The sequence below is a fragment of the Plectropomus leopardus genome, chromosome 4 (genome assembly GCF_008729295.1).
Source record: "Plectropomus leopardus isolate mb chromosome 4, YSFRI_Pleo_2.0, whole genome shotgun sequence".
Taxonomy (NCBI): domain Eukaryota; kingdom Metazoa; phylum Chordata; class Actinopteri; order Perciformes; family Serranidae; genus Plectropomus; species Plectropomus leopardus.
Window position 1 is genome coordinate 6,440,818 of NC_056466.1, and position 25,054 is coordinate 6,465,871.

Here is a 25,054-nt window from a genome sequence, read left to right on the forward strand (position 1 = left end):
CCCCCCCCCCCCCCCCCCCCCCCCCCCCCCCCCCCCCCCCCCCCCCCCCCCCCCCCCCCCCCCCCCCCCCCCCCCCCCCCCCCCCCCCCCCCCCCCCCCCCCCCCCCCCCCCCCCCCCCCCCCCCCCCCTATTATTATATTCTCTATTTATATTTTTCAATAACCTCCCCCTTTTTGAAAGCACATTTTAAATTCCTTTTCTTGTCAACTTTCTTGCAATTTGTGGGTAATTTCTTGCTAAGTTGGTCAGTTTTTTCCCAAAAGAAATCAAACCAATTTGCTCAGGTTTCAAAGGGTTAAATAGTTAATAGCAGCACAAGAAAACTGATGTCAATCCAGGTATCAAACTCTTAATACACATTACTAAACATGTTTTAAATAAAGAAAACATGTAAGAATATATGCCACAAATATTTAATATTTATAGAAATTGCTTGAGGGAAAGATGCTTGTGAATAACAAAAAAAGCAAGCAAAGCTGTTCACAGTAGGCACAGTATTGCTGCTACTTCAAGCTTAAATTTGGTGATATTTTATGAAGTGCTGTTACAGGTCCAGAAATATTTTACTGTAGCTCCTGTGCTTGTGTAATGTATAAAATGTGGCTGTAGCACAAGTAATTCACCTGTGGAATGCAATAATAAAGAAAAGTCAAATCTGTATGAAATTTTACCCACTTCAGTTTTTAAAAAATGTACATTTATGCAGCTGCCGTCACATGTAAAATTGTAATGTACAATCACAATATTCAAACAAGTGCATACAAGTATTTATGATTGTGAATCTCTTTAAAAGTTAGACAATTAAGGCATCAATAGATCCTTTATTTCCCAGTGGTTCAATTTTTACTTAAAACAAGTTAAATGCAGCTGCAAAGCAATATTGGTCATAACTCCGCTTACAGGCCAGAACTAATTGTTGCCTGGTGGGAAAAAAAAACATTCACATCCTTCCAGGAAGCACCAAAACTCTAAGTACTGCTGATTTTAGTGTCACAGCTCCGGTTACATACACTCCCCTGAGAGCGACTGGATGTGGGACCGTCCATTGTCACTCTCACAGTGGTATTTCGGATCTTCATTGTCCTGTAATGCATCTAGACACTTCGCAGCAGCCAGTTTGGAGGTGAGATGCCAGACTGGGAGAAGTAGTTCCACCACCACGGTTTCTCCTGGCGCTCTATCCCTCCCTCACCTACGTCTGGCTCACTGTAGCGCTCAAACTGGTTGTAGGGGTCAAATCGATCCCATGAGTCCACTGTGGGGAAGAGGTGGTCGTCGATATCGGGTTCTATGGGAACCTGGATGCAGGACAATGGGAAGGATAAAGATGGAGAGCAATGACAATCAGTGTCCATCAATTTAGTAGTTATATTTTTTTTTGCTAAATCTGATGCAATAAATCTCCACTAAAACTACACAATGCATGGGTAGAAAGTCAGATTTTAAAACATGATATTTGAAAAAAATTGGTTGAAAAGATATTGAGGACAAAAATCCAACCTTTGCCAAGACAAAGTCGACACGTCCAGCCCTGTTCATGCTGTGAGGCAGATAAACCCTCTTGCTGACCTTAGAGTAACCCTTAGCTGTGGCTGTCAGGATGTGAGTACCAGGGTTCAGCAGCCGCCAGTAGTCTCCATCTTCAGCTGGAGGGAGAGGAACAAAACACAGTAATACAGTCAACATGTCAGAGAGGAGGTCAAACAATGACAGAGGAGAACTTGTGAAAGAGGAGCAAAGTAAAATTAGAAAAAAAAACGGGGATAAGCAGATAAACATGTCTACAGTCATGCTAGTGGCTCTGTGAGGCTAAAATTGGGTACAGCAGTGCTTTGAAATGTAAGCACACTTACAGGCTCACAATGTCAATGCTAAAATGCTGATGTTTTGCAAATATGATGTTTACCGTGGTAACCAGCTTAGTTTAATGTCTTAGCATGGGAAGCGCTTATATGTTGCCTGATCTTTTCTTCCCAAGGTCTAATGTGAGTTTGAGTTTATTTACATTCATCCTTACAGTTATATGAAATTGATATAATAAATACAAATAAAATTATATCCACAGTCTGCTTGCGTATACTCCCAGTACATGTCAAAACTGTACACCCATACATTTATACTCATACATGTCATACATCACGTTCATACTTTCACTTTCATTTCTTTCATGTGCAGGATTCGATATTCCCAATTTTCATATTCTGTTTACACACATTCACTTACCTGCTGTATTTTCTGTCAAATTTAACCAGTTTAAAGTTATAATATTTCATAAATAAACTAACTTGATCCTTGACCTCTTTCCTAACCTTGAAACTGTAGTCAACTACTTTTGATTTAATACCCCAAAAATATTTTAAAAATTACTCCTTTTCCCCTTTTTTCATCTTTTGTTTATTTCCTCTCTTTTAACTAGTTATTTAATTGGTTGACTTATTTATATTATTTATAATATTATTATTTATATTAGGACTTAAATATGTTTGGGAGTTGTTCTCCATACAAAAGACCCTTATTTTGGGCCTCCCTAGAACATAGTACCCTGGGAACATAGAAATAAGGATACTCACATTTGCTAATTATCACTAAACACAAAGTGCAGCTGAGGTAGATGGAAATGTCATTAGTTTTGCATTTATTTAGTCAAAAATTAAAGTATTGCAAATATTAAAGTTTTGATGATGATTTTGGTGCAAAGCAAAAGTGAAGAAATCACCAAAGTTGTTAAAGTTCATCCTGAGGGGGACACAAATGTTTCATGGAAATCCATCCAATAGCTGTCAAGACATTTGACACAAATATCAAATTCATGGTCAAATGAAAGTCATTGGGATTCATCATTTGGGAACCACAATTATCTGTAGTTGTGTTGGACTGACTAACTCATGGCTTGGCTAAAACTGTTTAATATCCATGGTGAGTTCTACAAAATGTGCCTCACAGTTACATAATAACACCAACCTCCTGATGGCTACAATAAACAGAAACGAAAAATGAAGTTAGACCAACTGGAAAACATGTAACCATGTCGGACTGTGTTTACCTGTGGTGACATCTTTCCTAATCCCCCTGACAGAGATGGTTGCACCTTTTATTCCATTTCCATCAGCATCCTTGACTATTCCCTTTATCCCGCGGTGGACCTGTTCAGAGACAGGAAGCAAAATGAAAGCCATATCATCTCCTTGTCTGCCTCGTACTTTGTTTGCAGACAAGTAAATCGCCCACATGCACTGTCTGTACGCGTATATTCCCTATACATATAGGCACATAACTTATTATTAATATTGTTTTTATCCTTTCTGTCCTTTCTTGCCTTTAAACCCCCCTTGATACAAGTGTTCTAAGAGCAAATTTGACTTGACAAGCAACTATCATTGCACATTTTTACTGTCAATTATTAATCGTTTCACTATCAGTTAAAATAAATAATGCACTGTAAAAAATGTGCACATTTTAAACACAAACTGGGCATCAAGCTTGTCTAACAGACACCTACAGACTCCATAAAACTGAGCAGAGCTTCCTTATTCCTCTTCCACTCTGGGTAAAGCTCGGCCTCAGAGGGGAATTTGTCACAGCCGAGCTCTACAGTGATTTCCAGGCAATTAGTGTGCAAGTAGTTGAAGTCGGACATACCTGAAAGGTAGACATGCACATAATGAGGACGACACAAGCAATGAGAGTAGCAGAAATGTATACATACATGTCTTCGAAAAAGTTTTGTATCTCACCACCAGCAAAACTGTACCACAATGCGCCATTGATGATGCCCCTTGTGCGGTAAAAGTTGGCCCCACACCTGTCTGTGTCGTTGTTTGACATGGTTTCGTGGGCGTCTGCGTAGGTACGAGCCATCTGCTTGAAAGCCTAAACATGAAGTGAGGAAATCCAGCTGCATTGTTAAACAAAGCGTTTTTTCAGCAACCGTTAAACCACCACTTGAGACATCCATCCTAATCTCTACCTGTTCATCTTGAGTGGGTGAGAACATCCTCTCCTCATGGGGGTGTCTCGAGAAGTCGAAGGGATAGGAGACCACCAGATCACCTCCATGGAGGCTGGCAGACTGAACAAAGGGCAGAGACCTGATCCACTTCATCACTGCATAAGTCTCTGGCGCCACCTACAGCCCACAGGTAGGATTGAATCATTTTGGGACAAAAATACTGTACTGAGGATGAATCTCATTAAATCTGAATAGTAAAAGTATGGATGCCTGATAATATCGGCACATCATCGGCAAATATATTGGCCTTAAAATGAAATATCGGAATCAGCCAACACGCTGATCTCTGCCGAAATCACAAACTGAGATATACATACTTCCTAAAATTATTGACAGTGAATATGTACAAAACATCAGTCCTAAATTGTAGTATTTTTCTTGTTTTGCACATAAGTGAATATTACATTCTACTTATACATATACTTTGAAAATCATCAAATGTTATGTCTCAATAAAAGTATGCAAAATATGATGTTAATTCCACTTCAGAAGAGACTCAGTGATAACGAAAATTGGGAGGGGAAAAAAAGTGGATATATCGATATTGGTTATCGGTTATGGTCTAAATGAGTTATATATCGGCATATCGGATAACGGCACAAAAATCCAACATTGTGCATCCCCATGTAAAAGCCAACGCCCTTACCTTGCCAAACCAGTAGGCATCAGGGATTGGGATGTGGTCAGTGCGGTAGTGCCTGCTGCGGCGGTTCCGGTAGAAAATTGAGGTGAGGTCTGGAAAGTTGCGGTTGAGGTCAATATTCTGGGCGTTGGCCCGTCCACTGGTCCAACCATTCAACATGTGACCCTGAAACATTTAAGTTCAAACAACTAGGAGTGTTAAAAGGTGTCAGAGAGTGTGACATTATTTAGGATGATGTGATGTTAGTAGGAGCTTTGATTATATGAAGAAAATATTGAGTAAATGATATGAACATTAGTCAGAAGAACAGACCTGTGAGACTGTCTTTGTTATTCTGTTGTTAACATGTAGACAAGACCATGTATCCGTCATGAGAAAAAGCAGCAAGGAAACCATTATTCATAAATACTGGAAGTCAACAGAAAAAAAATTGAATCCAATCCAATCCACCCAAACAATCAAAAATAATTTTTGGATTATGCAAACTGTTGCATATTATCACACATAAAAAAAAAGATCTGTATGTACAGCCATATACAGTACAAATCTGGGAACAGTTTGAAGTTTTTGTTTGTTCTTTGGTATGCTAAGTAAAACTGAAAAATGCAATACGTTCAAGTATTTCAGCCTGCAAAATACATCTGAAATGTAATCATATTAATAAAAGGTGCATCATGCTGCACACTTTCATTAATGTTTCAACCACAAATGCATTGTGAATTGTGCAATCAGACAATCTGTCAGACAAAAAACAATGCATATAAAGCGCCCAGCCCAGCTGCTAGAAAGAAAACTATACATTTCTGCAAATCACAAAGATGTTACATTTGTACATTTCAAGTCTGATACCTCTGAAACGTACCAATGTAACACATTCATTTCCTTCTGGTCCATCCAAACAGCTTTCTCTCCAAAAACAGAGGAAGGGTTGTGATACAAAAAAGGGATCACCATATTTTCAGCCCTGTTGCTTGAGGAAAATATACTGGCATTGTGCATTTCTGCAATCCACAAATACATTACATTTGTACATTTCATTTGCTTCGTATCAATAGTTCTGAAGTGACTGTCTTTGGGAGGTGGAGGGGATTGTGTATGGAGAAGCAACTTAGCAAGACGCCTGCCAAGCTGCAGAGTGCTATTTGAGACCAACCAAAACCTAAACCAGTTGTTATTTAGCGATTTATGTTGTGTTTCCAGCGGCCCTCAAGACACCAATCGTCAGTGTTTTTAAGCAATTTGTTGCTGTTTTTCCAGCAGGGATAGTGGCATGAAGAGCAGCTGGTTTTAACCTAGATATTGCCATGTTTCCAGCTGGGATAGTGGCAAAAAAGTGGTTGTTTCCTTACAAGATATGTGCATTTCCTGAAGGAAAGTGGAACAAAAAGCAGAGACATCGCTGCCTTTTCAGCAGGGATTGTGCTCCCCAAACTGGGTATTTTAAGACCAAACACAAACTTTTCCTTATTGTCACAAAGTGGTTTTTGTGACTCAACCTAACCACAACATTGTGGAAGTATCTACTACATAATGATGTGTAAATGTAACATATTCGTGGTTTGCAGAAACATACAATACCAAAATTTTTTTCTGGCGAATGGGTTAAAAATGCATCTCTTGGTGTATGCTTATGTGTATTATGCCTGCCATGAAGAAATCAGGCTTTGGAGTACATTTTAGATTGCACATTACATATATGGTGACAATCTTCAAAGAAGACCTCAGAATGTGACACCAGCTCCCTGTCATAATACTGAAACACACATTTGAGCATATGATCAGTGTACAGCACACATGCATGTGGAGTTTGTTAGATGAAAAGCGACACGGCGTGACACATTAGTGAATACATGCACAGCATATTCACAAAAGGTTTTGTCAGTATTGTTATAGTGAGCATTGCTCTCTTAGATGCCAGTGTAGAAGAACCTCTTTCTCAGGCTTGTCACATCCTCCACAGAAAGTTGCTCTCAGTTGTTTTTGGATAATCCTACACCATAATCATGTAGAGTGGAACAAACTGAGCTGAGGGACTTCCTTAAGTGACAAACAAACAAATGAAGTGATTAGTGTTCAATTCTCTGGTTAGTAGCAGAACAAACGGTGAAGGTGGCCGGTGGAAGGCTTCAGTACTCTGATCTCTTACATCCAGTTCAGCAACTGAGCCAAGATTTTGATATAACATTATCTTTATCCTTCTGTATGACATAGCAAAAGCGAAATGTTTTTTTGTAGATATTTGACCGTCTCTGTGGTCACAATATTCACAGCTACAACATTGCCATAATGTTGCTCAATGGTGTCCCATTTTACAACCCACAAACAATGTTGTAAACCTCCTCTGCATTAGCAATGCCCAAACTCCCTCAGCAGAGTACCTCATTCCTCCACCTCCACAAGTCTAGTTGAACAGGCAGTGGCGTGAGAGCGGATAATGGCGGTTTGTCTTTTTGTTCTGTTAACAGTATTTACTTCCTGGTTGCTGAGCTCCGGGTCATTGTTATCCTCTACCTCTGAGGCAGCCAACTCATAGCCGTCGGGATTCATGGAGGCCAGAAGATGGATGCGGGTGGTGTTGATGATGGTTTGAATTCGCTGGTTCCCCAGACTGTACTCTGAACACAGGTACTGGGTCAGGTAGATGAGCAGCTGGCGGCCCAGCACCTCGTTGCCGTGCATGTTTGCCACCATCTTGATCTCTGGCTCCACTACAAGTTTACAGACAAAGCAAACATGGTTAAAGCTGCATTAACTGATTTGGCCACTTTGGGGCAGCAGAACAAGCTGTAAACACAAAACTGGCACATTATCCATTTCACATGTGTGAAATGGTGATGTTGTTTGCCCTAAAAACAAAACAGTGAATGGGCAACTTCACAGTAGCTGTGTCCGTAACTGTCTATGGGTAAAGAGACCAGAAAAGAGCAGAGAGAAGAACAAGAGAGTGAATGTTGGTCTTAGATTCACATGGAGACCATAAACATGACACCAAATCAACATTAATACTGCCAAGTATTGGTTGAATGTGTAAATATGCAACTTTTAACTACTGTTGTTTCCCATATCAACATTACATGGTGATGATATGTCAGTGTTGTGTTTACAGCTTGTTTATGCTACCAAGTGGCCAAAAATCAGTTTATGCAGGTTTTAAGGCAGATATTTGCAATAACACGTACTGTAAGCTGGGGGGTGAAGAAGAAATTACCAGATTTTAGGAATGCCTGATAATATCGGCATGTCATTGGTACTGGCAGATGACGGCTTTAAAATGGAGTATTGGCATTAACCTGAATTGAACATTTGTACCTAAATGACAGGTGATAAGAAGACACTTTAATTATGTGTCTTTAACAAGTTGAAAGAGGTCAAATTTACTCAGTATTTGGCTATTTTTCAGGATTGTCCTAGGGAGAGCATCATCATTGAAATTAAATATTGCATGTCTTACCTGTAACCTAGCTTAAAGGAGTTTTATTGTATTTCCCAGTGAATGTGTACATTTTGAAAAGCATTGTATTTTATGTCTTCATCTGCCACCAGTGAGCCATCATGATAAGAGTAGGCATAATATGCTAATTCCACTACAGGAGAGACTTGATGCAATTAGGTGGAAACACATGTTTGCATATATTGGCACCAACATCAGCAAGCAGCCAAAATAAGTCAGAAAATATTGGCATATCACATATTGGCAAAAATCCAATGTCTTGCATCACTACTGGATTTCTTTACAGAGGAAATTAGTAACACAAGAGGAATGCTGCAATAATAACATTATCAGAGTTACTGCTCTTGCTTACTCACAGAGCTCGTGCTGTCCTGGATTGTCGGTGAACTCAATAACCAGCAGATCCCGGCCCTCTGTGCTGCGTCCGATGCTGTAGACGTGAGAGATGTGGGAGCACTTGGCTGCTGTCCTCTTTAGTAAGTTGTACATTTGGGCGTTGGAGGTGTAGGTGAACTGGATGATGGTGCTGGGTTCTTCAGGAGAGAGGTTGGACATTGCTAGCTCCTGTCTGGCTGGAGGAGGGATGCCAGGATTTAGGGAAGGAGAAAAGGATGTTTGTTTGTTTCACAGAGCACTAGGTATGCATGATACCAAACAGTACAACACAGCAGCGTGACCTTTACCTTTCAGCCCCGCCAGTGGATCAAAGCAGCCCTCCTGGTCGCTGGCAAAGAAGCGGTCACAATCCAGGAAGTAGGGCCAGGCCATTTCTATGGCTTCAAAGGCGTGGGCACAGTCCCTCCTTATTGCATCACATGTGCTGCGGCACGGTTTGATCATCTTGTCGTTCTGGCAGGGCGAGGCGAGCACAGAGCAGCCGAGGAGACGCATCTCAGGGGAGCACTCCCCGTTAAGCAGGCCATGGATGACGCTGAGGAGGAGGTACTCTGCCCCCGACTCGGCCTCCACGCGACTCCGGTGGCCAAGGATGTTGGGGAATATGGTTCTGGAGTGACAGCATTTTAACAAAGGTCATTAAACATGATGTCCACAGTCAGCTGCAAAGAGCTTAAAAAGACATAAAAGTCTAAATAAAAGGAATAAAACCAATGGCTTAAAGGTCCGGTGTGTAGGATTTAAGGGGATATTTTAGCAGAAATTTAACATAATAGTAAGTATGTTCTCTTTAGTGTATAATTAACTGAAAATATGAAAGGTTGCTGGGCAGTTCATATATATATACATTGCAAGCAGGTCTTCGTCCACAGAGATTGCCATCTTGTACTGCCATGTTTATACAGTAACCCAGAATGAACAAACCAAACACTCGCTTTAGATAGGGTCATTTGCGGTTTCCCATCAGCCACCATAGTAAGCAGCCCCTACACAACTCTAGCATTGGAAAAACAATGATTTTTTAAAATGGGAAACTCCTTTATTCCGTGTATTTATCGGTTTAAATCACCGGGTCTGTTTGTTTTGGAGAGGTAGAGACCTCTGCAGACAACTCTCCTCACCGTAAAAACCTCCTGAGTGTCTGAATCATAAATAATGTGAGTACATATTAAGTTATCGGAGAAAAACAGAGAGCACACAAAAGCAGGTGCAGGGCTAGCAGCCTGTCTGCAATGCACCAAAAAGCACGGGTGAAACACTGGTCTGTAACATAAAACTGCTTTATTCAGTGTTTTTACTTGTTTAAATCAACCTGTCCATTTGTTTTGGAGAAGACGATACCGCTGCAGATAATTAAGCTCCCGGGAAAAACTTCCTGAATGTCTGAATCCTAAGTTATCAGAGAAAAGGCTGGGCACACAATAGCAGGGGCAGGTTAAGCTGTCTGTGCGCATTGTGCCAAACAGCATATGAAAAACACTGATTTGTAATTTGAAACTGCTATATTCGGTGTTCTTACTCGTTTTAATCACATGGTTCATATGTTTTGGAGAGGAAGAGACCTCTGCAGATAATTCAGCTCCTGGTGAAACCCTCCTGAACAACAAATAGTGAAGGAATGATTTCATCACCCACATTAGTACCAACCTCTACAACCCACCTAGAATATTCCATATCATTACAGTAGCCCAGGTTCAGCTCTGTGCAAGTAGCTGTTGAAGAAAGAAGAAAGCTGTTAACTTACATTTTTAAATGGATATTTATTTAATGCATAGTTTAACAATTAAATACAATTATTTATTTGGTTGTTGTAAATTTACTGCTGGATCTAGTATCATTTTTTGAGTCAAAATATTTTAATCTTTTTAGGTCCTGTCTGAAAGATCAGTATCTGTCACATCTTTGAGAGCAGTCAAAGAAACGCTTTGATCCATTGATTATCTGTTAGACTTGGCAGGTGTAGCACCTGGTGTTCCAAAATGGAAAAGTACAGTGTGGGATTTTTGAAGCTCCATAAATCCTTCCCTTGAGCTCAAATGCGGCTGCAGCTGCTTCTCCTCTCAGACACCAGCTATACAGTGAGGAGGCCTGTTGCATCTTGCAGTAGCACATTTCAGACAGTTTGGTTTTTCAGCCCTGAAGGTCAAATATTACCCTGGAAATTCATTGAAATGATCTGATTTCTAAGATGATGGGGTCTGATCTGATCATTCTCTGCATAAAATCTGATTATTAAAACTTATTAAAGATATGATTTCATATAAAGCCCTAGACTGCACGAGATTAAATTAATAATCCACCTACGTTTTTCTTCAAAAGCATTGCTGCTGCTGCATCTTCCTGTGAGAAAAGCATAAAATATTAGTAGGTCATAAATGAAACACTAGGAGGCGACATCTTCAAAAGCAAGGGACGAGCCAATGCATGCCTTCTGCTTTATGACTGTTTATGACAAGGCCGGAAAACAAACAGCAGGTGACACTGTCTACAACATGAAGTCAAATCTGCATCAGAGCGACACTTTTTCAGGGCTTTTTACAGAATTTGACTGTATATGCTGCGAGAGAAAAAATGATAAAGAATAACGAGTATTATTGAGCATTTTTAAGTACGGTGTTTAAATTGGAGCATATGCCGTGTTGACATGTGAATTTGGATCTGCATTTCAGCTGAAACGGCTGTTTTTAAGTGATTAGAAGCGCTGGAAGAAGCCTGAAATTGTCCACGCTCATTCAAATATGCCTTTAACTTTTGTTTTCTACGCATCACGCATTGGTGTCGTACATTAGGCACATTCCCATGAACCGTTTGTCTGAAACTGAAAGGCTCTTACCCAAAATTTCGTCTCCTGGCTGACAGTTCTGCTGCGGGGCGCACCAACAACTTTTCGTCAAGGAAAGAAACAGCAGCAAAAGTCCTAAACGCATGTTGAAGTGCAGTAACGGCGGTGTTGTGATGTGGCAGAGTGAGTGCGTGCGCGTGTTTGAAGCTGCAACTTTTCTGCTCTCCAGGCTGGATGATAATTACCACCCACAGGACGGAAACCTCCTTCTTTTGTCTGTACGGAGCATCCCTGACCCGAAGAAAAAAAAGTGCGCCGCCGCGCCAGGATTATGGCTCACTGCAGCCTGTGCGTTACGAGCGAGCGCCGATCATATTTCACTGCACAGTGTGTGTGTGTGTGTGTGTGTGTGTGTGTGTGTGTGTGTGAACATGAGGAAGAAACGTGGCTTGTGGGGGTGGGAGTGAGGAAAGTTCATGCCTGTTTGTTTGACATAACAGAGCTGCTGAGCTGCTTCACCAACTCAGAGCAGGAACAGATCTGAGCAGCATTAGTCTGTGAAACCTCATCAACCTTCATGTCCTTGCTGTTTTATTCTTGTAATGTTCATCTATTGTTAGATTATTATGGCAATGTATGATATATATAGCAGCGGTTCCCAACATAGGAGGCAGGACCCTTCATAGGGTCCCAAGGGGTCACCAGACTATTAAAGGATTAAGAAAATAATTAGCTGCAGAAATTGGTCTTGTGCTTTAGCTTCTTCTTCTTCTTCTTATTATTATTATTATTATTATTTAATAAAATACAGCATATTTTAATTATATGAATTGTTTTAATGTGTAAAGTGATCCTGTCTATGCGTTTGTTTTACTAAGTGTTTTGTGGTTTGTTTGTTATTTGCTGTAGTATTACCAGAAGAAAATGTGTTATTGTATATTTCTGTAAAAGGACAGCTATGTTACTTTTGTGTATTTCATATGTATCATATCATCAATTTAAAAATCATGTAGTTGGCTATATGAGCTGACAGCTAGGCAAGAGAAAGCACTGAGCAGCAAAAGAAAAAATGATCTAAAAACTAGCAAGAAATTAGCAAAAAAAAGTATGAGCTGACAGCTTGGCAGGACATCTGTCAAGCTGCACACCACTTTTCAAGATCTGCAAACAAAGAATCCTGTTAATATCTATTTATTTATTTATGCATTAATGTATTTATTTAGTAATTTATTTATTTTGAGTCATCGCTTCATTTCCTGCGTCTTTTTAGCCACCAAATTAGAGTGTCTTTAAGCAACCCATTGCTATTTCCACAGGAAATCGTGCCATGAAAACCTTTTGTTTTTTAATAATAAATAATAATAATAATACATTTTATTTATATAGCGCATTTCAAAATACTCAGATGCTTTACAAATACAGACAAGCAACACATTAAAAAGAATAAAACATAAGTTAAAATCATGAATTAAAATCACACATTATATACCAAGACATCACCGCATTTCCTGCAGGGGTAGTGCTTGTTGTTTTTACTGAGACATTGCTGTGTTTTCAGCTGAGATTGTGCTACCAAAAGCGAGTCATTTTTAGCGAAAAAATGTTATTTTCCTTATTGTAATAACCAAGTTGTTTTTGTGCCTAAACCTAACCACAGATTGTTGACATAACATACACATGTAATGTTTCCATGGTTTGCAGAAACATATCATGCTAACATTTTATTCTGATGAGTGGGTTGCAAGTTTTCATCCTGCTGGACAAGAAAGATATACTCTCTTCTCTCCTCACCTCTTTAGGTATCCGTCAAGTGAGACAAATCTGAAAAGTAATTTGCTCCCAGCTCATGTGTTGGTAGCCGCTGCAACACAACTTCAATTCATATAACCAGCAAAATATTCCCAGAATGTAATGGTTTTTCACTTGTTTGCATTCAAAGAGCAGACTCAAAGTGTTTCTGTGGCAGTGGAGTTTATTCTTTAATCTGTGTTTTAGTAGTGATATAACATCTTCACACATCCTCACAACTATTGTTACACTACATGTTAAAAATGGCACTCATTAACACAGACTTTAACATTAGTTTCATAACAGTCAACAGTCAGAATAAAGTTTTTCTTTCAGTTCTTTCACTGAAACATGAAGACCACTTCCTAACAAGTTTAAGGTTACTTCAACCATACATTTACATTGATGATAGTAGTTAACATAGTGTTGTGGGCGTCATGTGGTGTGTTCTTGGCAATGCCTCAGTAGGCAAACTGATGAGCCCTGTGGAAACGGCAGTCTGTAGAGGCTGAAGAGGCCTTTGGCAAATATCAGAGGCCTGTGCGCTCTTATTGAGCGTACATCGTTTTGTGTCCTGCAGCTCTGCCAGTGCGCAATAATCTGGTTTAAAGAGTCCTGACATCCACGCCTGTGTTAAAGTGTCCTTGAGCAAGGCACTGACTCCCTTCCATCTGCAGGGCTGCTGCTCTTCAGAGACCATGACCTCTGACCTTCCCGTAAGAGGGATACAAGTATTGAATCATTTAAATATTTGCACATCAAGCTCAGGTGACTCTGGCAGCGCAGGTGTCATCTGTGGTGTCCAGTGTGCTGCTGGCGCTGTGGATTGACTGCGAGTAGTGATCCTTTCTTATGAAACGGCTGATGATACCTACTAGGACCTTCCTGTACTGCTGCCGCAGCAGGCAGTAAACAAATGGGTCGCTAGAGGTTTTGGCATAAGACAGACATTTGGCGGTCATGCCCCAGTACCGGGGGATATGCACAGAGGGCAACAACTCCACCAACCTGCAGGAGGAAGAAACAGAAGAAGAAGAAGAAGCAGAGGAGGTCAGTTTTTTTGGCTCTAATGTACTGAATATTGAAGCCCGTTTTTGTCAGGCGCTTGAAAAAAAGGTTTGTTTCTCTCATCACTGATAACAGGTTTGAATAATGCAATTGCATTTAATCATTTCATCTTATTTTCTCATGATAATTTAAAAAAACCCACATGGGTAGGAACTTAAAGGACCCGTGTATAAGATTTATGGGGATTTAGTGGAATCTTGTGGTGAGGATTGCAAATTACAACCAGATTAAACTTCTCCCAATTAAAATTCCTTCAGTGGTTATTGTTCAGGAAGTTTTAACAGGGAGCCGAGGTATCAACAGAAGTCTCTTCATCTTTAAAACAAACGGACACTGTGATTAAATTACTGAATAAAGCAGTTTACTCTAAATAAATATGTGTTTTTCCAACACTTGTTGCGTGTAGGAAAACTGCGATGACCAACATGAAAATCTAAAGCCAGAGTTTGTTTTGTCCGTTTTGGGCTGAAAAATCCTGGTAATCTAACACTTTATGCTTGAGGACCGGCTTCCTGTGTAGATATAAATGGCTCACTCAAGGGAAACGAAAACACTATTGCTATTTTGAAGGTATTATACAGTTATGGACAAAAAGTTAAAAACCATATGTTTCATTTCTGCTAATCATGTATCCTTAAATTCTACACACTCGACCTTTACCAGGTGGTACAATTTGGAATTTATGTCAAATTTATAATATGTGAATATTTCAGGTGGCATAAATTAGCTGGACTGTCTCTCTCTCTCTCTCTCACACACACACACACACACACACACACATTGTATATATATGTATATACACTGCATATATACTGTATATATGCAAAGTTTAAATGATCATTGATTTTAGTTTGTGAATACATCTACAAATATCATGTATTTAAGACTGAATGTTTCCAATTGATGTGTAAACTTTAAGATATGTTTACATCCTTCTTCAATAATGGACATTATGGACTTTCCTCTTTTTATAGTTGTTGTCATAAATCATCCATTGTTTCCATTTACTTAAACATTTTTCTTTCACTGGAGGCTGATCATTCTCTATCACATATTTCAAAAGAAACCTATAGCTATTTAATATATGTAATTGTGTGATTGTTTGATGCATATTTTAGTTCTTTGTGACGTAATAAATGTAACCTTATTAAAATTCATAATGTTGTCATTTTGTGTTTGAGATGTGTTGATTGAACTTGAGCCTGTGGTATAGCACTTTGTATTGTAGGACGACAAAATATTAGGACTACTTTACATCATTACTCTCAACGCAGATTAAAAAAAATGAATGTTGGAAACGAGATAAGAAACAAACAAAAAATAAATAAATTCTGGGGTTTTGCATAGAAATTACTTGTGTATTTAGGACATTGTGCTTAGTCTTTATGCGTCAGATGTTACACCACAGTGAAACTGAACTCTGAAGACATCATGTGGGAGGTTAACCAACTGGCGATAAACAGAGACAGTAGGCTACAGAGCAGGCTGTTACCTTGTTATAACGTAGGGTGAAAAGCAGAGGATGAAGGTGCCGATGAAGACGCAGATTTTTTTAGTGGCGCGCTGCCTCCTCTTCTTCTGCTCAGCCAGACACCTCTCCTTCACACTGACAGACACACAGAGACATTCATTTATGTCTGACATAATAACAGCTCATATATAATTAGTATAACAACACAGCCTTTGTCCAGCATTAAAAAAAAGGTCAAATTAACTTCATTTTCTCCACCAAAACAAGTCAAACTGCACTGGATACAAGTAGAAACATCTCTGAAAGGTTCTCCCGTATACTTTACCTGGGGTGAATATCCACCAGCAGCAGCAGAGTCTGCACTGTTATCACATCTATCCTCTTGCAGTGCGACCTGGCCACTCTCAAAACTTTCAGGTAGGCGAAGCACAGCACGAGCAGGCAGAGCGCGAAGCTGCTGCAGTGAAACAGCGCAGTGAAAGTCGCATAGGCGGCCAGCTGCGACCTCTTCTCCCCATCCAGGTGCACCGTGCACGAGGCGTAAGTGTGGCTGTAACCCCCCCAGTCCATGAGCAGCTGGGTCAGGGAGAAGGTGAGAGAGTGCATCCAGGAGTACGCCACGATGAGAAACGCGTCCCTGTAGCGCATCTTGCTGGAGTAACTGAGGGGGAACACCACCGCGATCCACCTGTCCATGCTGAGCGCGGCCATGCTCAGCATCGCGTTAGCGGTGAGAAAAGTCTCAGCAAAACTGACAGCCTGGCAGAACAAGTCCCCGAAGGGCTTTGCGCTTTCTGCCACAGCGAGAAAAGTGGCGGGCATGTTGATGACGGTGAGCAGGATGTTGGAGAAGGACAGGTTCAGGATGAAGATGCCTGGCACGTGGGATCTTAAGTCGGCGCTCTGGGTGAAACATAGCAACACTGACAGGTTTGTCAACAGCGAGACCACAGCTATCACCACAATGGACACTTCCAGTAGGAACTCCGGTATGCTCATCTCTCGAGGCTTAGCAGCAGACGTGGGGAGGATGGTGTGGTGAGTCCGCCATGCTCTCTGCTCGTGCCCCCCACCAGCTGACCACTTTCCCGGCGCACATGTGCCAGAAACGCTTGTGAGCTGGAGACCCGCGTGGAGAGCTGTCCAGTGCTGAAACACCCAAACAAGCCTTGCTGATGTTGATCTATGGCATGAGCTACTTTTTAAAGTATGTTGCTCAAGCTATCCAGTGATTAAATTGATTATCTTTTTAAATTCCTCCAGTTATAATTACCCTCCCGTTCTTTACTCCACAGTGAAAAGCTGTGGAAATTATGACTTCAGGTTACCAAGTGCTCTGTGTTTACTCTCGATCATGCGCACTACCCGGCGCCTCCTCTCCTCGCTGGCAATGCCGTGCGCCCTGCACGTGCAGTCGGTAGCTGGCTCATGTGACGCTTGAACAATATTCATGCAAGCAGGAGTTAATGTCAGAGATGGGGATGTCATGGTGTGTGCACACAGAATACACCCCCCCAAAAAGATGACAATGTGTTTTTTATGTGCAAAAACCCAGAGTGATGGCTGTGCAAAAATGTCTATGAGTGGCTTTAAATGTGAGAAATATTAATATGTAGTGTATGTGTGTGTGTGTCTGGGCGTTTGTGTTTGTGTGAAACAACTCTTTATATCCTCTCTTTGACAGTATATTTCCTTTATACACATTCCAGTGGATCAAAATGAGCACATCACAGTTAAACTGGGACCACAGAGACAGATTGAGTCCACCCCCCCAAATAACATCAGGTGAAACACACGCACTCTCAAACACACACACAAACACACAGACAAACGCACACACACATACACACATAGAGAGAATAACTAATCTCCATGGCAACACCAAATCTCTTGTGGCTTCATCACTCTTTGAACTTCATCTTCTTTTGCGCTGATTTGTGTTGATCTCCCCTCAAATGCCTGTGAGAAGCCATTTGCCACAGTGCGTTCGTTCAAATGCAGCTATATGAAAAATATCAGACACCGTGTTAGGCATGTGTGATCTACATTACAAATGCAGGTTTAGGAGAGGAGAGAGCACGAGAAGTATGAGAGGAAGGATGGGACCTGAGGCTGAAAGGAAAAATGGATTAAGGGGGAGGACGGGCATGTGCAGGATGGATTGATAGAAAAATGGATGGACCTGCTTCTCCCAGAATGTCTCTCAGGCATCTTTAGTCTGTTTCAAGTGTACAGTTATTTCTATATGCCTTTTAAACTGTATTGCCAATGGATTTTAATAGTAATAATACAAAAACCTCAAATTTTTAACTTCAAGAGGCTTGTGGAGATGACCTTGACGTGATTTTTTGTGCAATCATGTGTGTTTTTTAATAGAAGATTTAAAATGCCTTCATGGATACAATTCAAGCTAAGAAATGAAGTCAAATAGAATTTACATTGTTACACGTATTTTCTGTTTAATGTACGCAATTACCTTGTCATTATCTATAAAAGAACTTAATTTTTGAAAAGTGAAAAGGGATATTATTTAGCTTCTTCACTCCTGACATAAATACTGCAGCAACTAGAGTGCTGTGTCACTTGAATGTGATCAAATGTCCTTTTGGGGCCCAGCTCATGTAGCAAATAACAGTATGTGCTTCATCTGACTGTATTTCTTTGATTGGATGGTGGATGGCATATTACTTAGATGAGCCACATGCCAAAATGAGGACCACTGTTTTGCATCAACAAACAACAAAACTATCTGGGATTTAATGAGTCACTGCTGTGTTTGCAGTGGCTTTTTGGGCATCAACCTTGGGTGTTTTGTAGTGAGCCATCGCTTTTTTTCCAGAGGGGACAGGGGCATGTAAAATGATTCATTTCTTACAGAGACATTGCTGCATTGCCTGCTGGGTTAGGTGCACAAAAAACAATGTTCTTCACAAAGATATTGCTGTTTTTCTTGCCAGTGTAGCTGCATTAAGTGTTTTTTTAATCAATAGAATGCTGCTTTTTTACTGTGGTTGTAGCACAAAAAGTGTTTTTTTTTTTTTTTTTACTGAAGCTTCACTGCTTTTTCAGCTATGATTGTGGCACATTGGTAGCATGAGCAAGAACTCTCGTTCTCATGAAACCTGGGTTGTAGCACAACCCCAGTGTTTTTCACCAAGATATCACTGCTTTTCCAGTTGTGATTGTGGCATGAAAAGTGGCTGTTTTTCACCAAGGCATCTGTTCCAGCTATGATTTTGGCACTAAAAACAATTGTTGTCTTTTTGTTTTTTTTTACCAAGGCATTGCTGCTTTTCCAGTTGTGAATGTGACATAAAAAACGTTTTTTTGTTGTTGTTTTTTTTTACCAATATATTGCTGCTTTCAGCAGCGATTGTGGCACAAAAAAACATGGGTTTTTTTGTTTTTTTACTGAGATATGACTGTTTCTTGTCAAGATATGAAAAGTGGTAGCTTTTTTTGTGGGGCATTACTGTGTTTACAACAGGGATATTGCCCACACACCAAAACACAGTCTTCTCTTAACCATAACTGTTTTTTGTGCCGTTACTTGTCCACACATTAACCACGTGGTTGTTGAAACATCAAGCTTCAACTTATCCATGACATAACAACGTGCAAATACAACATATCCATGGTTGGCAGAAACATACAATGCCAACATTTTTTTCTGCTGATTGGGTTGTTAATCTAGGCATTTTAAATCTTCCATACTTTCACCTCTGCTTGCATGCAAGCAGGAGTGAGCTGGTGTGTGCAAATGCGTGGGCAGCTATTTCCTGAGAATGTACACATTATATATGTTTGTCTGTGGGCATGACGGCGGGCTGTTCGTCCCAGCAGCTCCCCAGATGTTATTTTATCCCTCCTGTCCCCAAGGGCTCCATTTATATTTAATCATTAACAAGTTCTTAGAGGATCACATTTACAGTATAAGCACCAACACGCCTAATGTGCTGCCCCTTTTGTTGTCGTCCTGCTATCCTCAGTGGAAGTGCTGTCCCTGAGCGTGTTATCTTAATGGCTATTTTGCCGTGAAGGAAACCCCCCCTTTGTTGCTAAGAAGGAGAAAGAGCAAGAGAGAGGGAGAAAAAAAAGAAGAGAGGGAATGAGAAATCGCCCCTCAGTGAGAGGAACCCTCTTAGTGGTCACGTGTATACTCCGGGTTCCCAGGGCTGGAACGGCTGTTATGCAAGCAACAGAATGCTGATGGCAGAAGCACTTAAGAAGTCCTGTTAGCAGGCGAGGGGTCCATCCAACTTCCCCGTAAGCCACTGCCCCTGGCTCTATGACTCCGTGTGTATGCCGTGAGTTTGCGCGCCATTACATAACATCACAATTCCCACGGTCGGCAACACAATATGGAGCTCCCTCATCACCTTAACTTCGCCTCTGTTCCTTTCCGTTTGAGCTAGTAAATGATTTTGCTCTCTGTCCGTGCATCCATCTGTCCAACCATCGCTCCATCCTCTCTGCTGCACGCGAGCCTGCCTCAGTCCTCCTGAAGCTTGGTTCCCTGCAAGTGAATTTTGTGAATTTTGTGTCCACATTTGAATACATCCTCAAAAGCCTGCACCCTCGGGCGCAGCTGTTTACTACGACTAAAGGCTCGTAGTGACTGAGAGAAGACAATCACTTTGTTTTGGCAGCAATGACCCTCATCTGTCTGCTCCACTCAATTCAATGTTGCACTCAAAAGACCTGAGAGGCATGGCATTTTGTCGAGGTGATGGTAGCACGCCCCTGTCCGGGGACAGTGGTGGTGATGTCAGGAGAAGAGTACGAGATGTGGGATGAGACAATAATGTGAGGGAGAAAAAGAATGGCAACAAATGTCATGGGTGAGTGTTTCTGGAGCGTGGGAGTCTGGGTGTAAAAATAGGTCTTAGCCCTGTGAGCTACAGAGCAAACGCTCCGCACAGAAACGCTAACTCACACAGACACTCACATGTCCAGACACACACATACACTCGCTTTCATCCATGCTCTCTGTCACTCTCTCTCTCTCTCCCTCCCCGCCTCTCTCCCGTTTCATCTCACTCTGTCACGTGCTAACAGTATGCGAGCCTGATTGTGGAATGAGTAAGTGTATGTTGATATAAGGGAGACACGTTTTTCACACGTTTGATGATATTATGAAGAAGATGAGATCTGTAATCTTTCTTCCACACTGCTGTCATGAGGAAAACTCAGTTCAATCGCTGATTTGTAAACAGATGTTACAAAAGCCACAGACAGATGTTTAACTTGCAGCATGCACACCTTAATAGAGGTTTAAAGGGTCATAAATACCACTAATATTACTTATATTATACATTTTTTTCTGCATTAAAGTTGATAAATGATGTTTAGGTATGACAACATCAATCCTTAAAAGAATACTTCACCTGCAAAATGAGCATTTTTATGTCATTTACTTGTGTTACAGTAGATTCCCAAAGAAACCTTTGTTTGGTTTGTATGCTTCCATGACGAACGGAGAATCCAAAAAGGCAAACATTTTTGATGAATTTAAGTCACGCCAAACAACAGCAAATATATATCAAAATATCCATTTACAAACTTTCACAAAACGTGTTGTGTAAAATCGTGTCTCATTTAACCAATCAAAAGGATTAAGCTTTAAACTGGAAGAGGCCGTTTACACGGCAGTGGTTCATGCATGAAATGTTAAACTTTTGCTGTGGTTCGGCCTTTTGGGGGCATGAAAATGCAAACATTTGACAATGGTTTCAAAGTATAATATTTTGAAAATGCAGCCCTTTCTGTTGCTGTGTAAATGGGCAATGCACGGCTCTTGTGAAAGCGATGACGTCACATCTGCACTTCATGCATGCGTATTAAGTTTCAGACTAATAGCCATAGGACAGCGATAATAACAATGGCGGACTACCGAGCTGTGTTGTTCTGCTGTCTCTGCTGAGTTTATTAATGCTTCTTGTGTGTGTGTTCGCCATCATCCTCGTTTGTTTATACTCACCGCTCTGTAAAAGAACGCCATTGTGTGCAGGCATGTGTTCTTCTATGGTGTGTCATTGCAAAGTTACACTGCCAACTACTGGCCTGACATGCATGCTACAGCGTTTTCAGCTGTTTTCGCAGATCCGTGTACACATGGATCGTTTTTATGAACGTGGATCTTTTGAAAAACACAAAGAATAGACTTTTCTATTTTTAGTAGAGCGGCTCTTTTTCAAATGTAAATAAATAAATCGGAACATTTTAGTGAAGATGGATGTTTCTGGGAAGTACTGAGAATCCGACTGAATAAATGAGACTGGGATTATACTGCACGAGCTGTGGGAGAGTTTGTAAACTGATGTTTTGATATAGTTTTTCTGTTGTTTAATGTTTATTTCAATTAATGAAAGATGTTTTCCTTTTAAGGATTCACTGTTCAGTGGGGAGGAATGCGAGAAAAACAACATTTTCTTCAGTAATTGATGCACAAATGTTCATTTTGTGGGTGGAGGTTTTTCTTTTATGTGAGTTTCATGTGTTTTTCATCAACTAAATGTAATTCTTTTACAGTGCAGAACATCTGCAGTTTGTTTTCAGGAGAGATGTTTGAAGTTGTTTAGTTTTGGCTGAAATGCTTTAAATGATGTGCTGAGTCAGTGTTTATGATAAATGCAAAAAAAAAGTTTTCCTTTCCATGTTGCTGATCTGGGGTAGATGAGCTCACCTGATGGTGCCTCCAGAAAGATCGGGCGCTCAAAAGTCTTCACTAATGATGCAGTCAGAAAACATTTTTGCAATGCCTGAATGTAATATGAAATGCATGGATTATATTTAATTAATTTGCGGTCCATTTCAATACTTCCCCTTTCAATGGAGCTTATATCCGATACACTTGTAGGTGACTGCCCACCCGTCATCTCTCAGGTTAGGGATGGCACCTTGGAAGAAGCTACTGGTTTCATGGCAACCTCCTGGTTGTGGGAATGATGTTCGTCAATGATGCTTGCGCTTAGTGAAAATTAGAAGTTTTGGTCGACAGCTCCCAAATGCACTTTTCAAATGCCAGCTTTCTAAATTGGCACTCAGTCATCTAAACTTTGAGCACCCCGGATCAATCACAGGGTTGTATAAAGACAAAAAACCCTTCACTTAATATAAACTCTAATGGAGTGTTTGTGCATTTGGTGTTTATTTAGGAATCACTGTTGCTGTGAGTGAATAAAACTAAATGACCCCCAAATTGTGATTGTTTCAACAGTCATCCATGATGTAAGTGTTGAAATCATCCAAACCTTCCGATACTTGAAGAACTCTGTTGGATAACAGATTGAGATTTAGTGAAAAAACAGATGTCACTGTGAAAAAGGCTCAGAAGTGTCTCTGCTGCCTACATAAACTAAACTCTTTTCCAGTGGATCAGACAATGTTTTATTCCTCCTTCACTGAATGTATTTTAACTTTTTAATGTAAAGTTGCTAATTTACAACCGTTTGTCAAAAGGACGAGAACCGATTGTGAGGTGCCCTTAACCTCAGCTCTGACATTATGAGCAAAACACAAAGAGCACTTGCACAACATGAATGGGTCCTCAAAAAAGCATATGAAGCCTTTTTCTCACATGAACTCAAATCTGGTCCCTTTTACACATGTAGCACACAACAGAAGTTTGGAGGTGTCAGACGTGTTCTCACCCAATCAATACTCAGCTCATCTGGTGTAAGTGAGACTTGGCGCCTGGAAAGAGTGTGCAGGACATGGAGGGAAAAATGCGCTGCTGAAGTTGCAGCGTTTCATTTGTAATTTGATGAACAACACAGTTTTTTGTCATTCCTAGAATTTAATGATGATTTTGGCTTTGGCCCACTTAACAACAGAAGTTCCCAAGTTTCTCTCCAGTTAGACATTTTCATCTTTGTGAAAACTTCCCTCCTTTTTCACCCTCAGATGTTTGTATCCTTTCAGTTTCGCGCCATTCACATGTTAGAAATGTCATCAACATGCCCGCTCGCTCGCTGTAAATTCTCTGGATAATGATCTGCTTTACTCACACATAGGCTTAATCAGACATTACACACACTTTGTGATATCGAGCTGGCTGCATAAAGTCCATTTAATGTCCGGTCCAACTGATTCTGACATCCTGGAGTTCTCACATAAAACTCCTCTGGGAAATGTTTAGATGTTGAATGTTGTTGATGTAGAAGTTCGGGGTTGCAGTGTATGTGAGAAAGGGCCTTAAGATTGTCAGCGACCTCACACATGTTTTGTCTTCTGCTTTCATTGAATGCCGATGTCTTTTAGACTGCCCGTATGTAAAACAAATAAAAGAAAATTTGTTTTTATCCAGAAATTATTGGACCTGTGAACAGCGGCAGTACAAGAAACGGTCAGTTTACAGTTTAGATACTATATTGATAAATGCACTTGCTCTTTGGCGCTTTAAGAATTGTCACATGTGACCCTTTGTTTATGCAGAGTTATAAGACATTTTCTTCCAGTTAACTGTCCTTTGGAGCATGTTTTAAATCACACTTGTTTTTGTTTCCAGTGAGGAGCTTATTGTTTTCAGCCAGGCCATCAGAGAACATGAGGTTCTCTTCTTATCCAACATCTTATCCAAGATTACAGTTTCCGCTTTCCTTGGCTTGCTTGTTGTTTATTTTCACAAATGTGTGCTCCAGACGTCTCCTCTTCTGCTTTTAAAATGTGAAGAGGAGACTCCTGGATGCTGTATCATTAAATAAAAGCTGGTAGGAAACACCACTGTTTTAGCACTTCCAGAAAACCAGGTATACGACCACCTGCATCACATCTCTCCGAGAAGTAATGAAACGGACACAAAAACTATCAGGGCAGTCAAGCAAATATTTCAAATCTATAACTGAGAAAAAGCTAATTATTCAAAATAAGAGGAACCTTTTCCAACTACAGTAAAATATTTTCCATGTGAGTGCCAGCTTTTTCCATAAAAAACGGTGCCTCTGGCTTTGGGCTCAGCAGGCATTACTTTCATTAGCCAGCTATACGGCTTCAGTAGGAGGCAATTACTCTGTTTCTTCAAACACTAAATAAACTGCACAGGCAGGAGGGGTGATTAAGCCTGTTTACACACATTAAAACACACCCACATGCACAATCCATGAGCTTAACACATACGCTCACAATGATATCGCCTATGTGAGTGCACACACACACCCAGAGGTCACAAGATGAGGAAATGCAGCTGAATTATTTAAAATCCCAAGAAATGCCCGAGTAAGAAAGAAGACGAGTTGAGGGAAAGGCTGCAGACTGGATTTACAAAGAAAGAGAGACACAGGGAGAGAGTGTCGAACGCATGAGTCAGCAGTCTGCCAGTAAGAGGGAGTTGAGAGACAGAGGAAGGCTCGCAGGATTTAGCTATCACTGGAGTCCTGACAAAAGAATTTCTGGGCTCACTTTATTGTGTGACTCCGTGTGTGTGTGTCTCATTTCCTCGGCAGGG

At 40.7% G+C, this 25,054-nt stretch overlaps 2 protein-coding genes across 3 annotated transcripts; both read right to left on the reverse strand.

The window, feature by feature from the left end:
* Positions 1 to 400: 400 nt before the first annotated feature.
* cpz (carboxypeptidase Z) lies at positions 401 to 11,603 on the reverse strand. Of its 2 annotated transcripts, none has more exons than XM_042485561.1 (13): positions 11,334 to 11,603; positions 10,805 to 10,840; positions 10,161 to 10,212; positions 8,788 to 9,110; positions 8,461 to 8,676; positions 7,165 to 7,361; positions 4,657 to 4,818; positions 3,969 to 4,127; positions 3,736 to 3,871; positions 3,501 to 3,640; positions 3,045 to 3,144; positions 1,502 to 1,647; positions 401 to 1,299 (listed from the first exon to the last, which is right to left on the reverse strand). In XM_042485561.1, exons 1-13 carry the CDS (start codon positions 11,425 to 11,427, stop codon positions 1,096 to 1,098), a joined length of 1,965 nt encoding a protein of 654 aa, XP_042341495.1. In that variant the 5' UTR covers positions 11,428 to 11,603; the 3' UTR covers positions 401 to 1,095. The 2 variants fall into 2 exon arrangements, with proteins under 2 accessions (XP_042341495.1, XP_042341494.1); XM_042485560.1 differs by having other exon boundaries at positions 7,126 to 7,361; positions 11,334 to 11,602.
* Positions 11,604 to 13,834: 2,231 nt separating this feature from the next.
* On the reverse strand, positions 13,835 to 16,648 carry gpr78a (G protein-coupled receptor 78a). The gene is made up of 3 exons (XM_042485928.1): positions 15,935 to 16,648; positions 15,631 to 15,744; positions 13,835 to 14,078 (listed from the first exon to the last, which is right to left on the reverse strand). The coding sequence occupies exons 1-3, from the start codon at positions 16,606 to 16,608 to the stop codon at positions 13,835 to 13,837; spliced, it is 1,032 nt and encodes a 343-aa protein (XP_042341862.1). The 5' UTR covers positions 16,609 to 16,648.
* Between the last annotated feature and the right edge of the window lie 8,406 nt (positions 16,649 to 25,054).

Coding starts and splice junctions, on each gene's coding strand:
- cpz (XM_042485560.1), bottom strand. CDS start 11,427: ATGCGTTTAGGACTTTTGCTGCTGTTTCTTTCCTTGACGAAAAGTTGT. Junction 3,872..3,968: donor CACCCACTCAAGATGAACAG/GTAGAGATTAGG, acceptor CTTCATGTTTAG/GCTTTCAAGCAGATGGCTCG. Junction 3,145..3,500: donor TGCTCAGTTTTATGGAGTCT/GTAGGTGTCTGT, acceptor GTCTCTGAACAG/GTCCACCGCGGGATAAAGGG.
- gpr78a (XM_042485928.1), bottom strand. CDS start 16,608: ATGAGCATACCGGAGTTCCTACTGGAAGTGTCCATTGTGGTGATAGCT. Junction 15,745..15,934: donor CTGGTGGATATTCACCCCAG/GTAAAGTATACG, acceptor TGTGTCTGTCAG/TGTGAAGGAGAGGTGTCTGG. Junction 14,079..15,630: donor TCACCCTACGTTATAACAAG/GTAACAGCCTGC, acceptor TTCCTCCTGCAG/GTTGGTGGAGTTGTTGCCCT.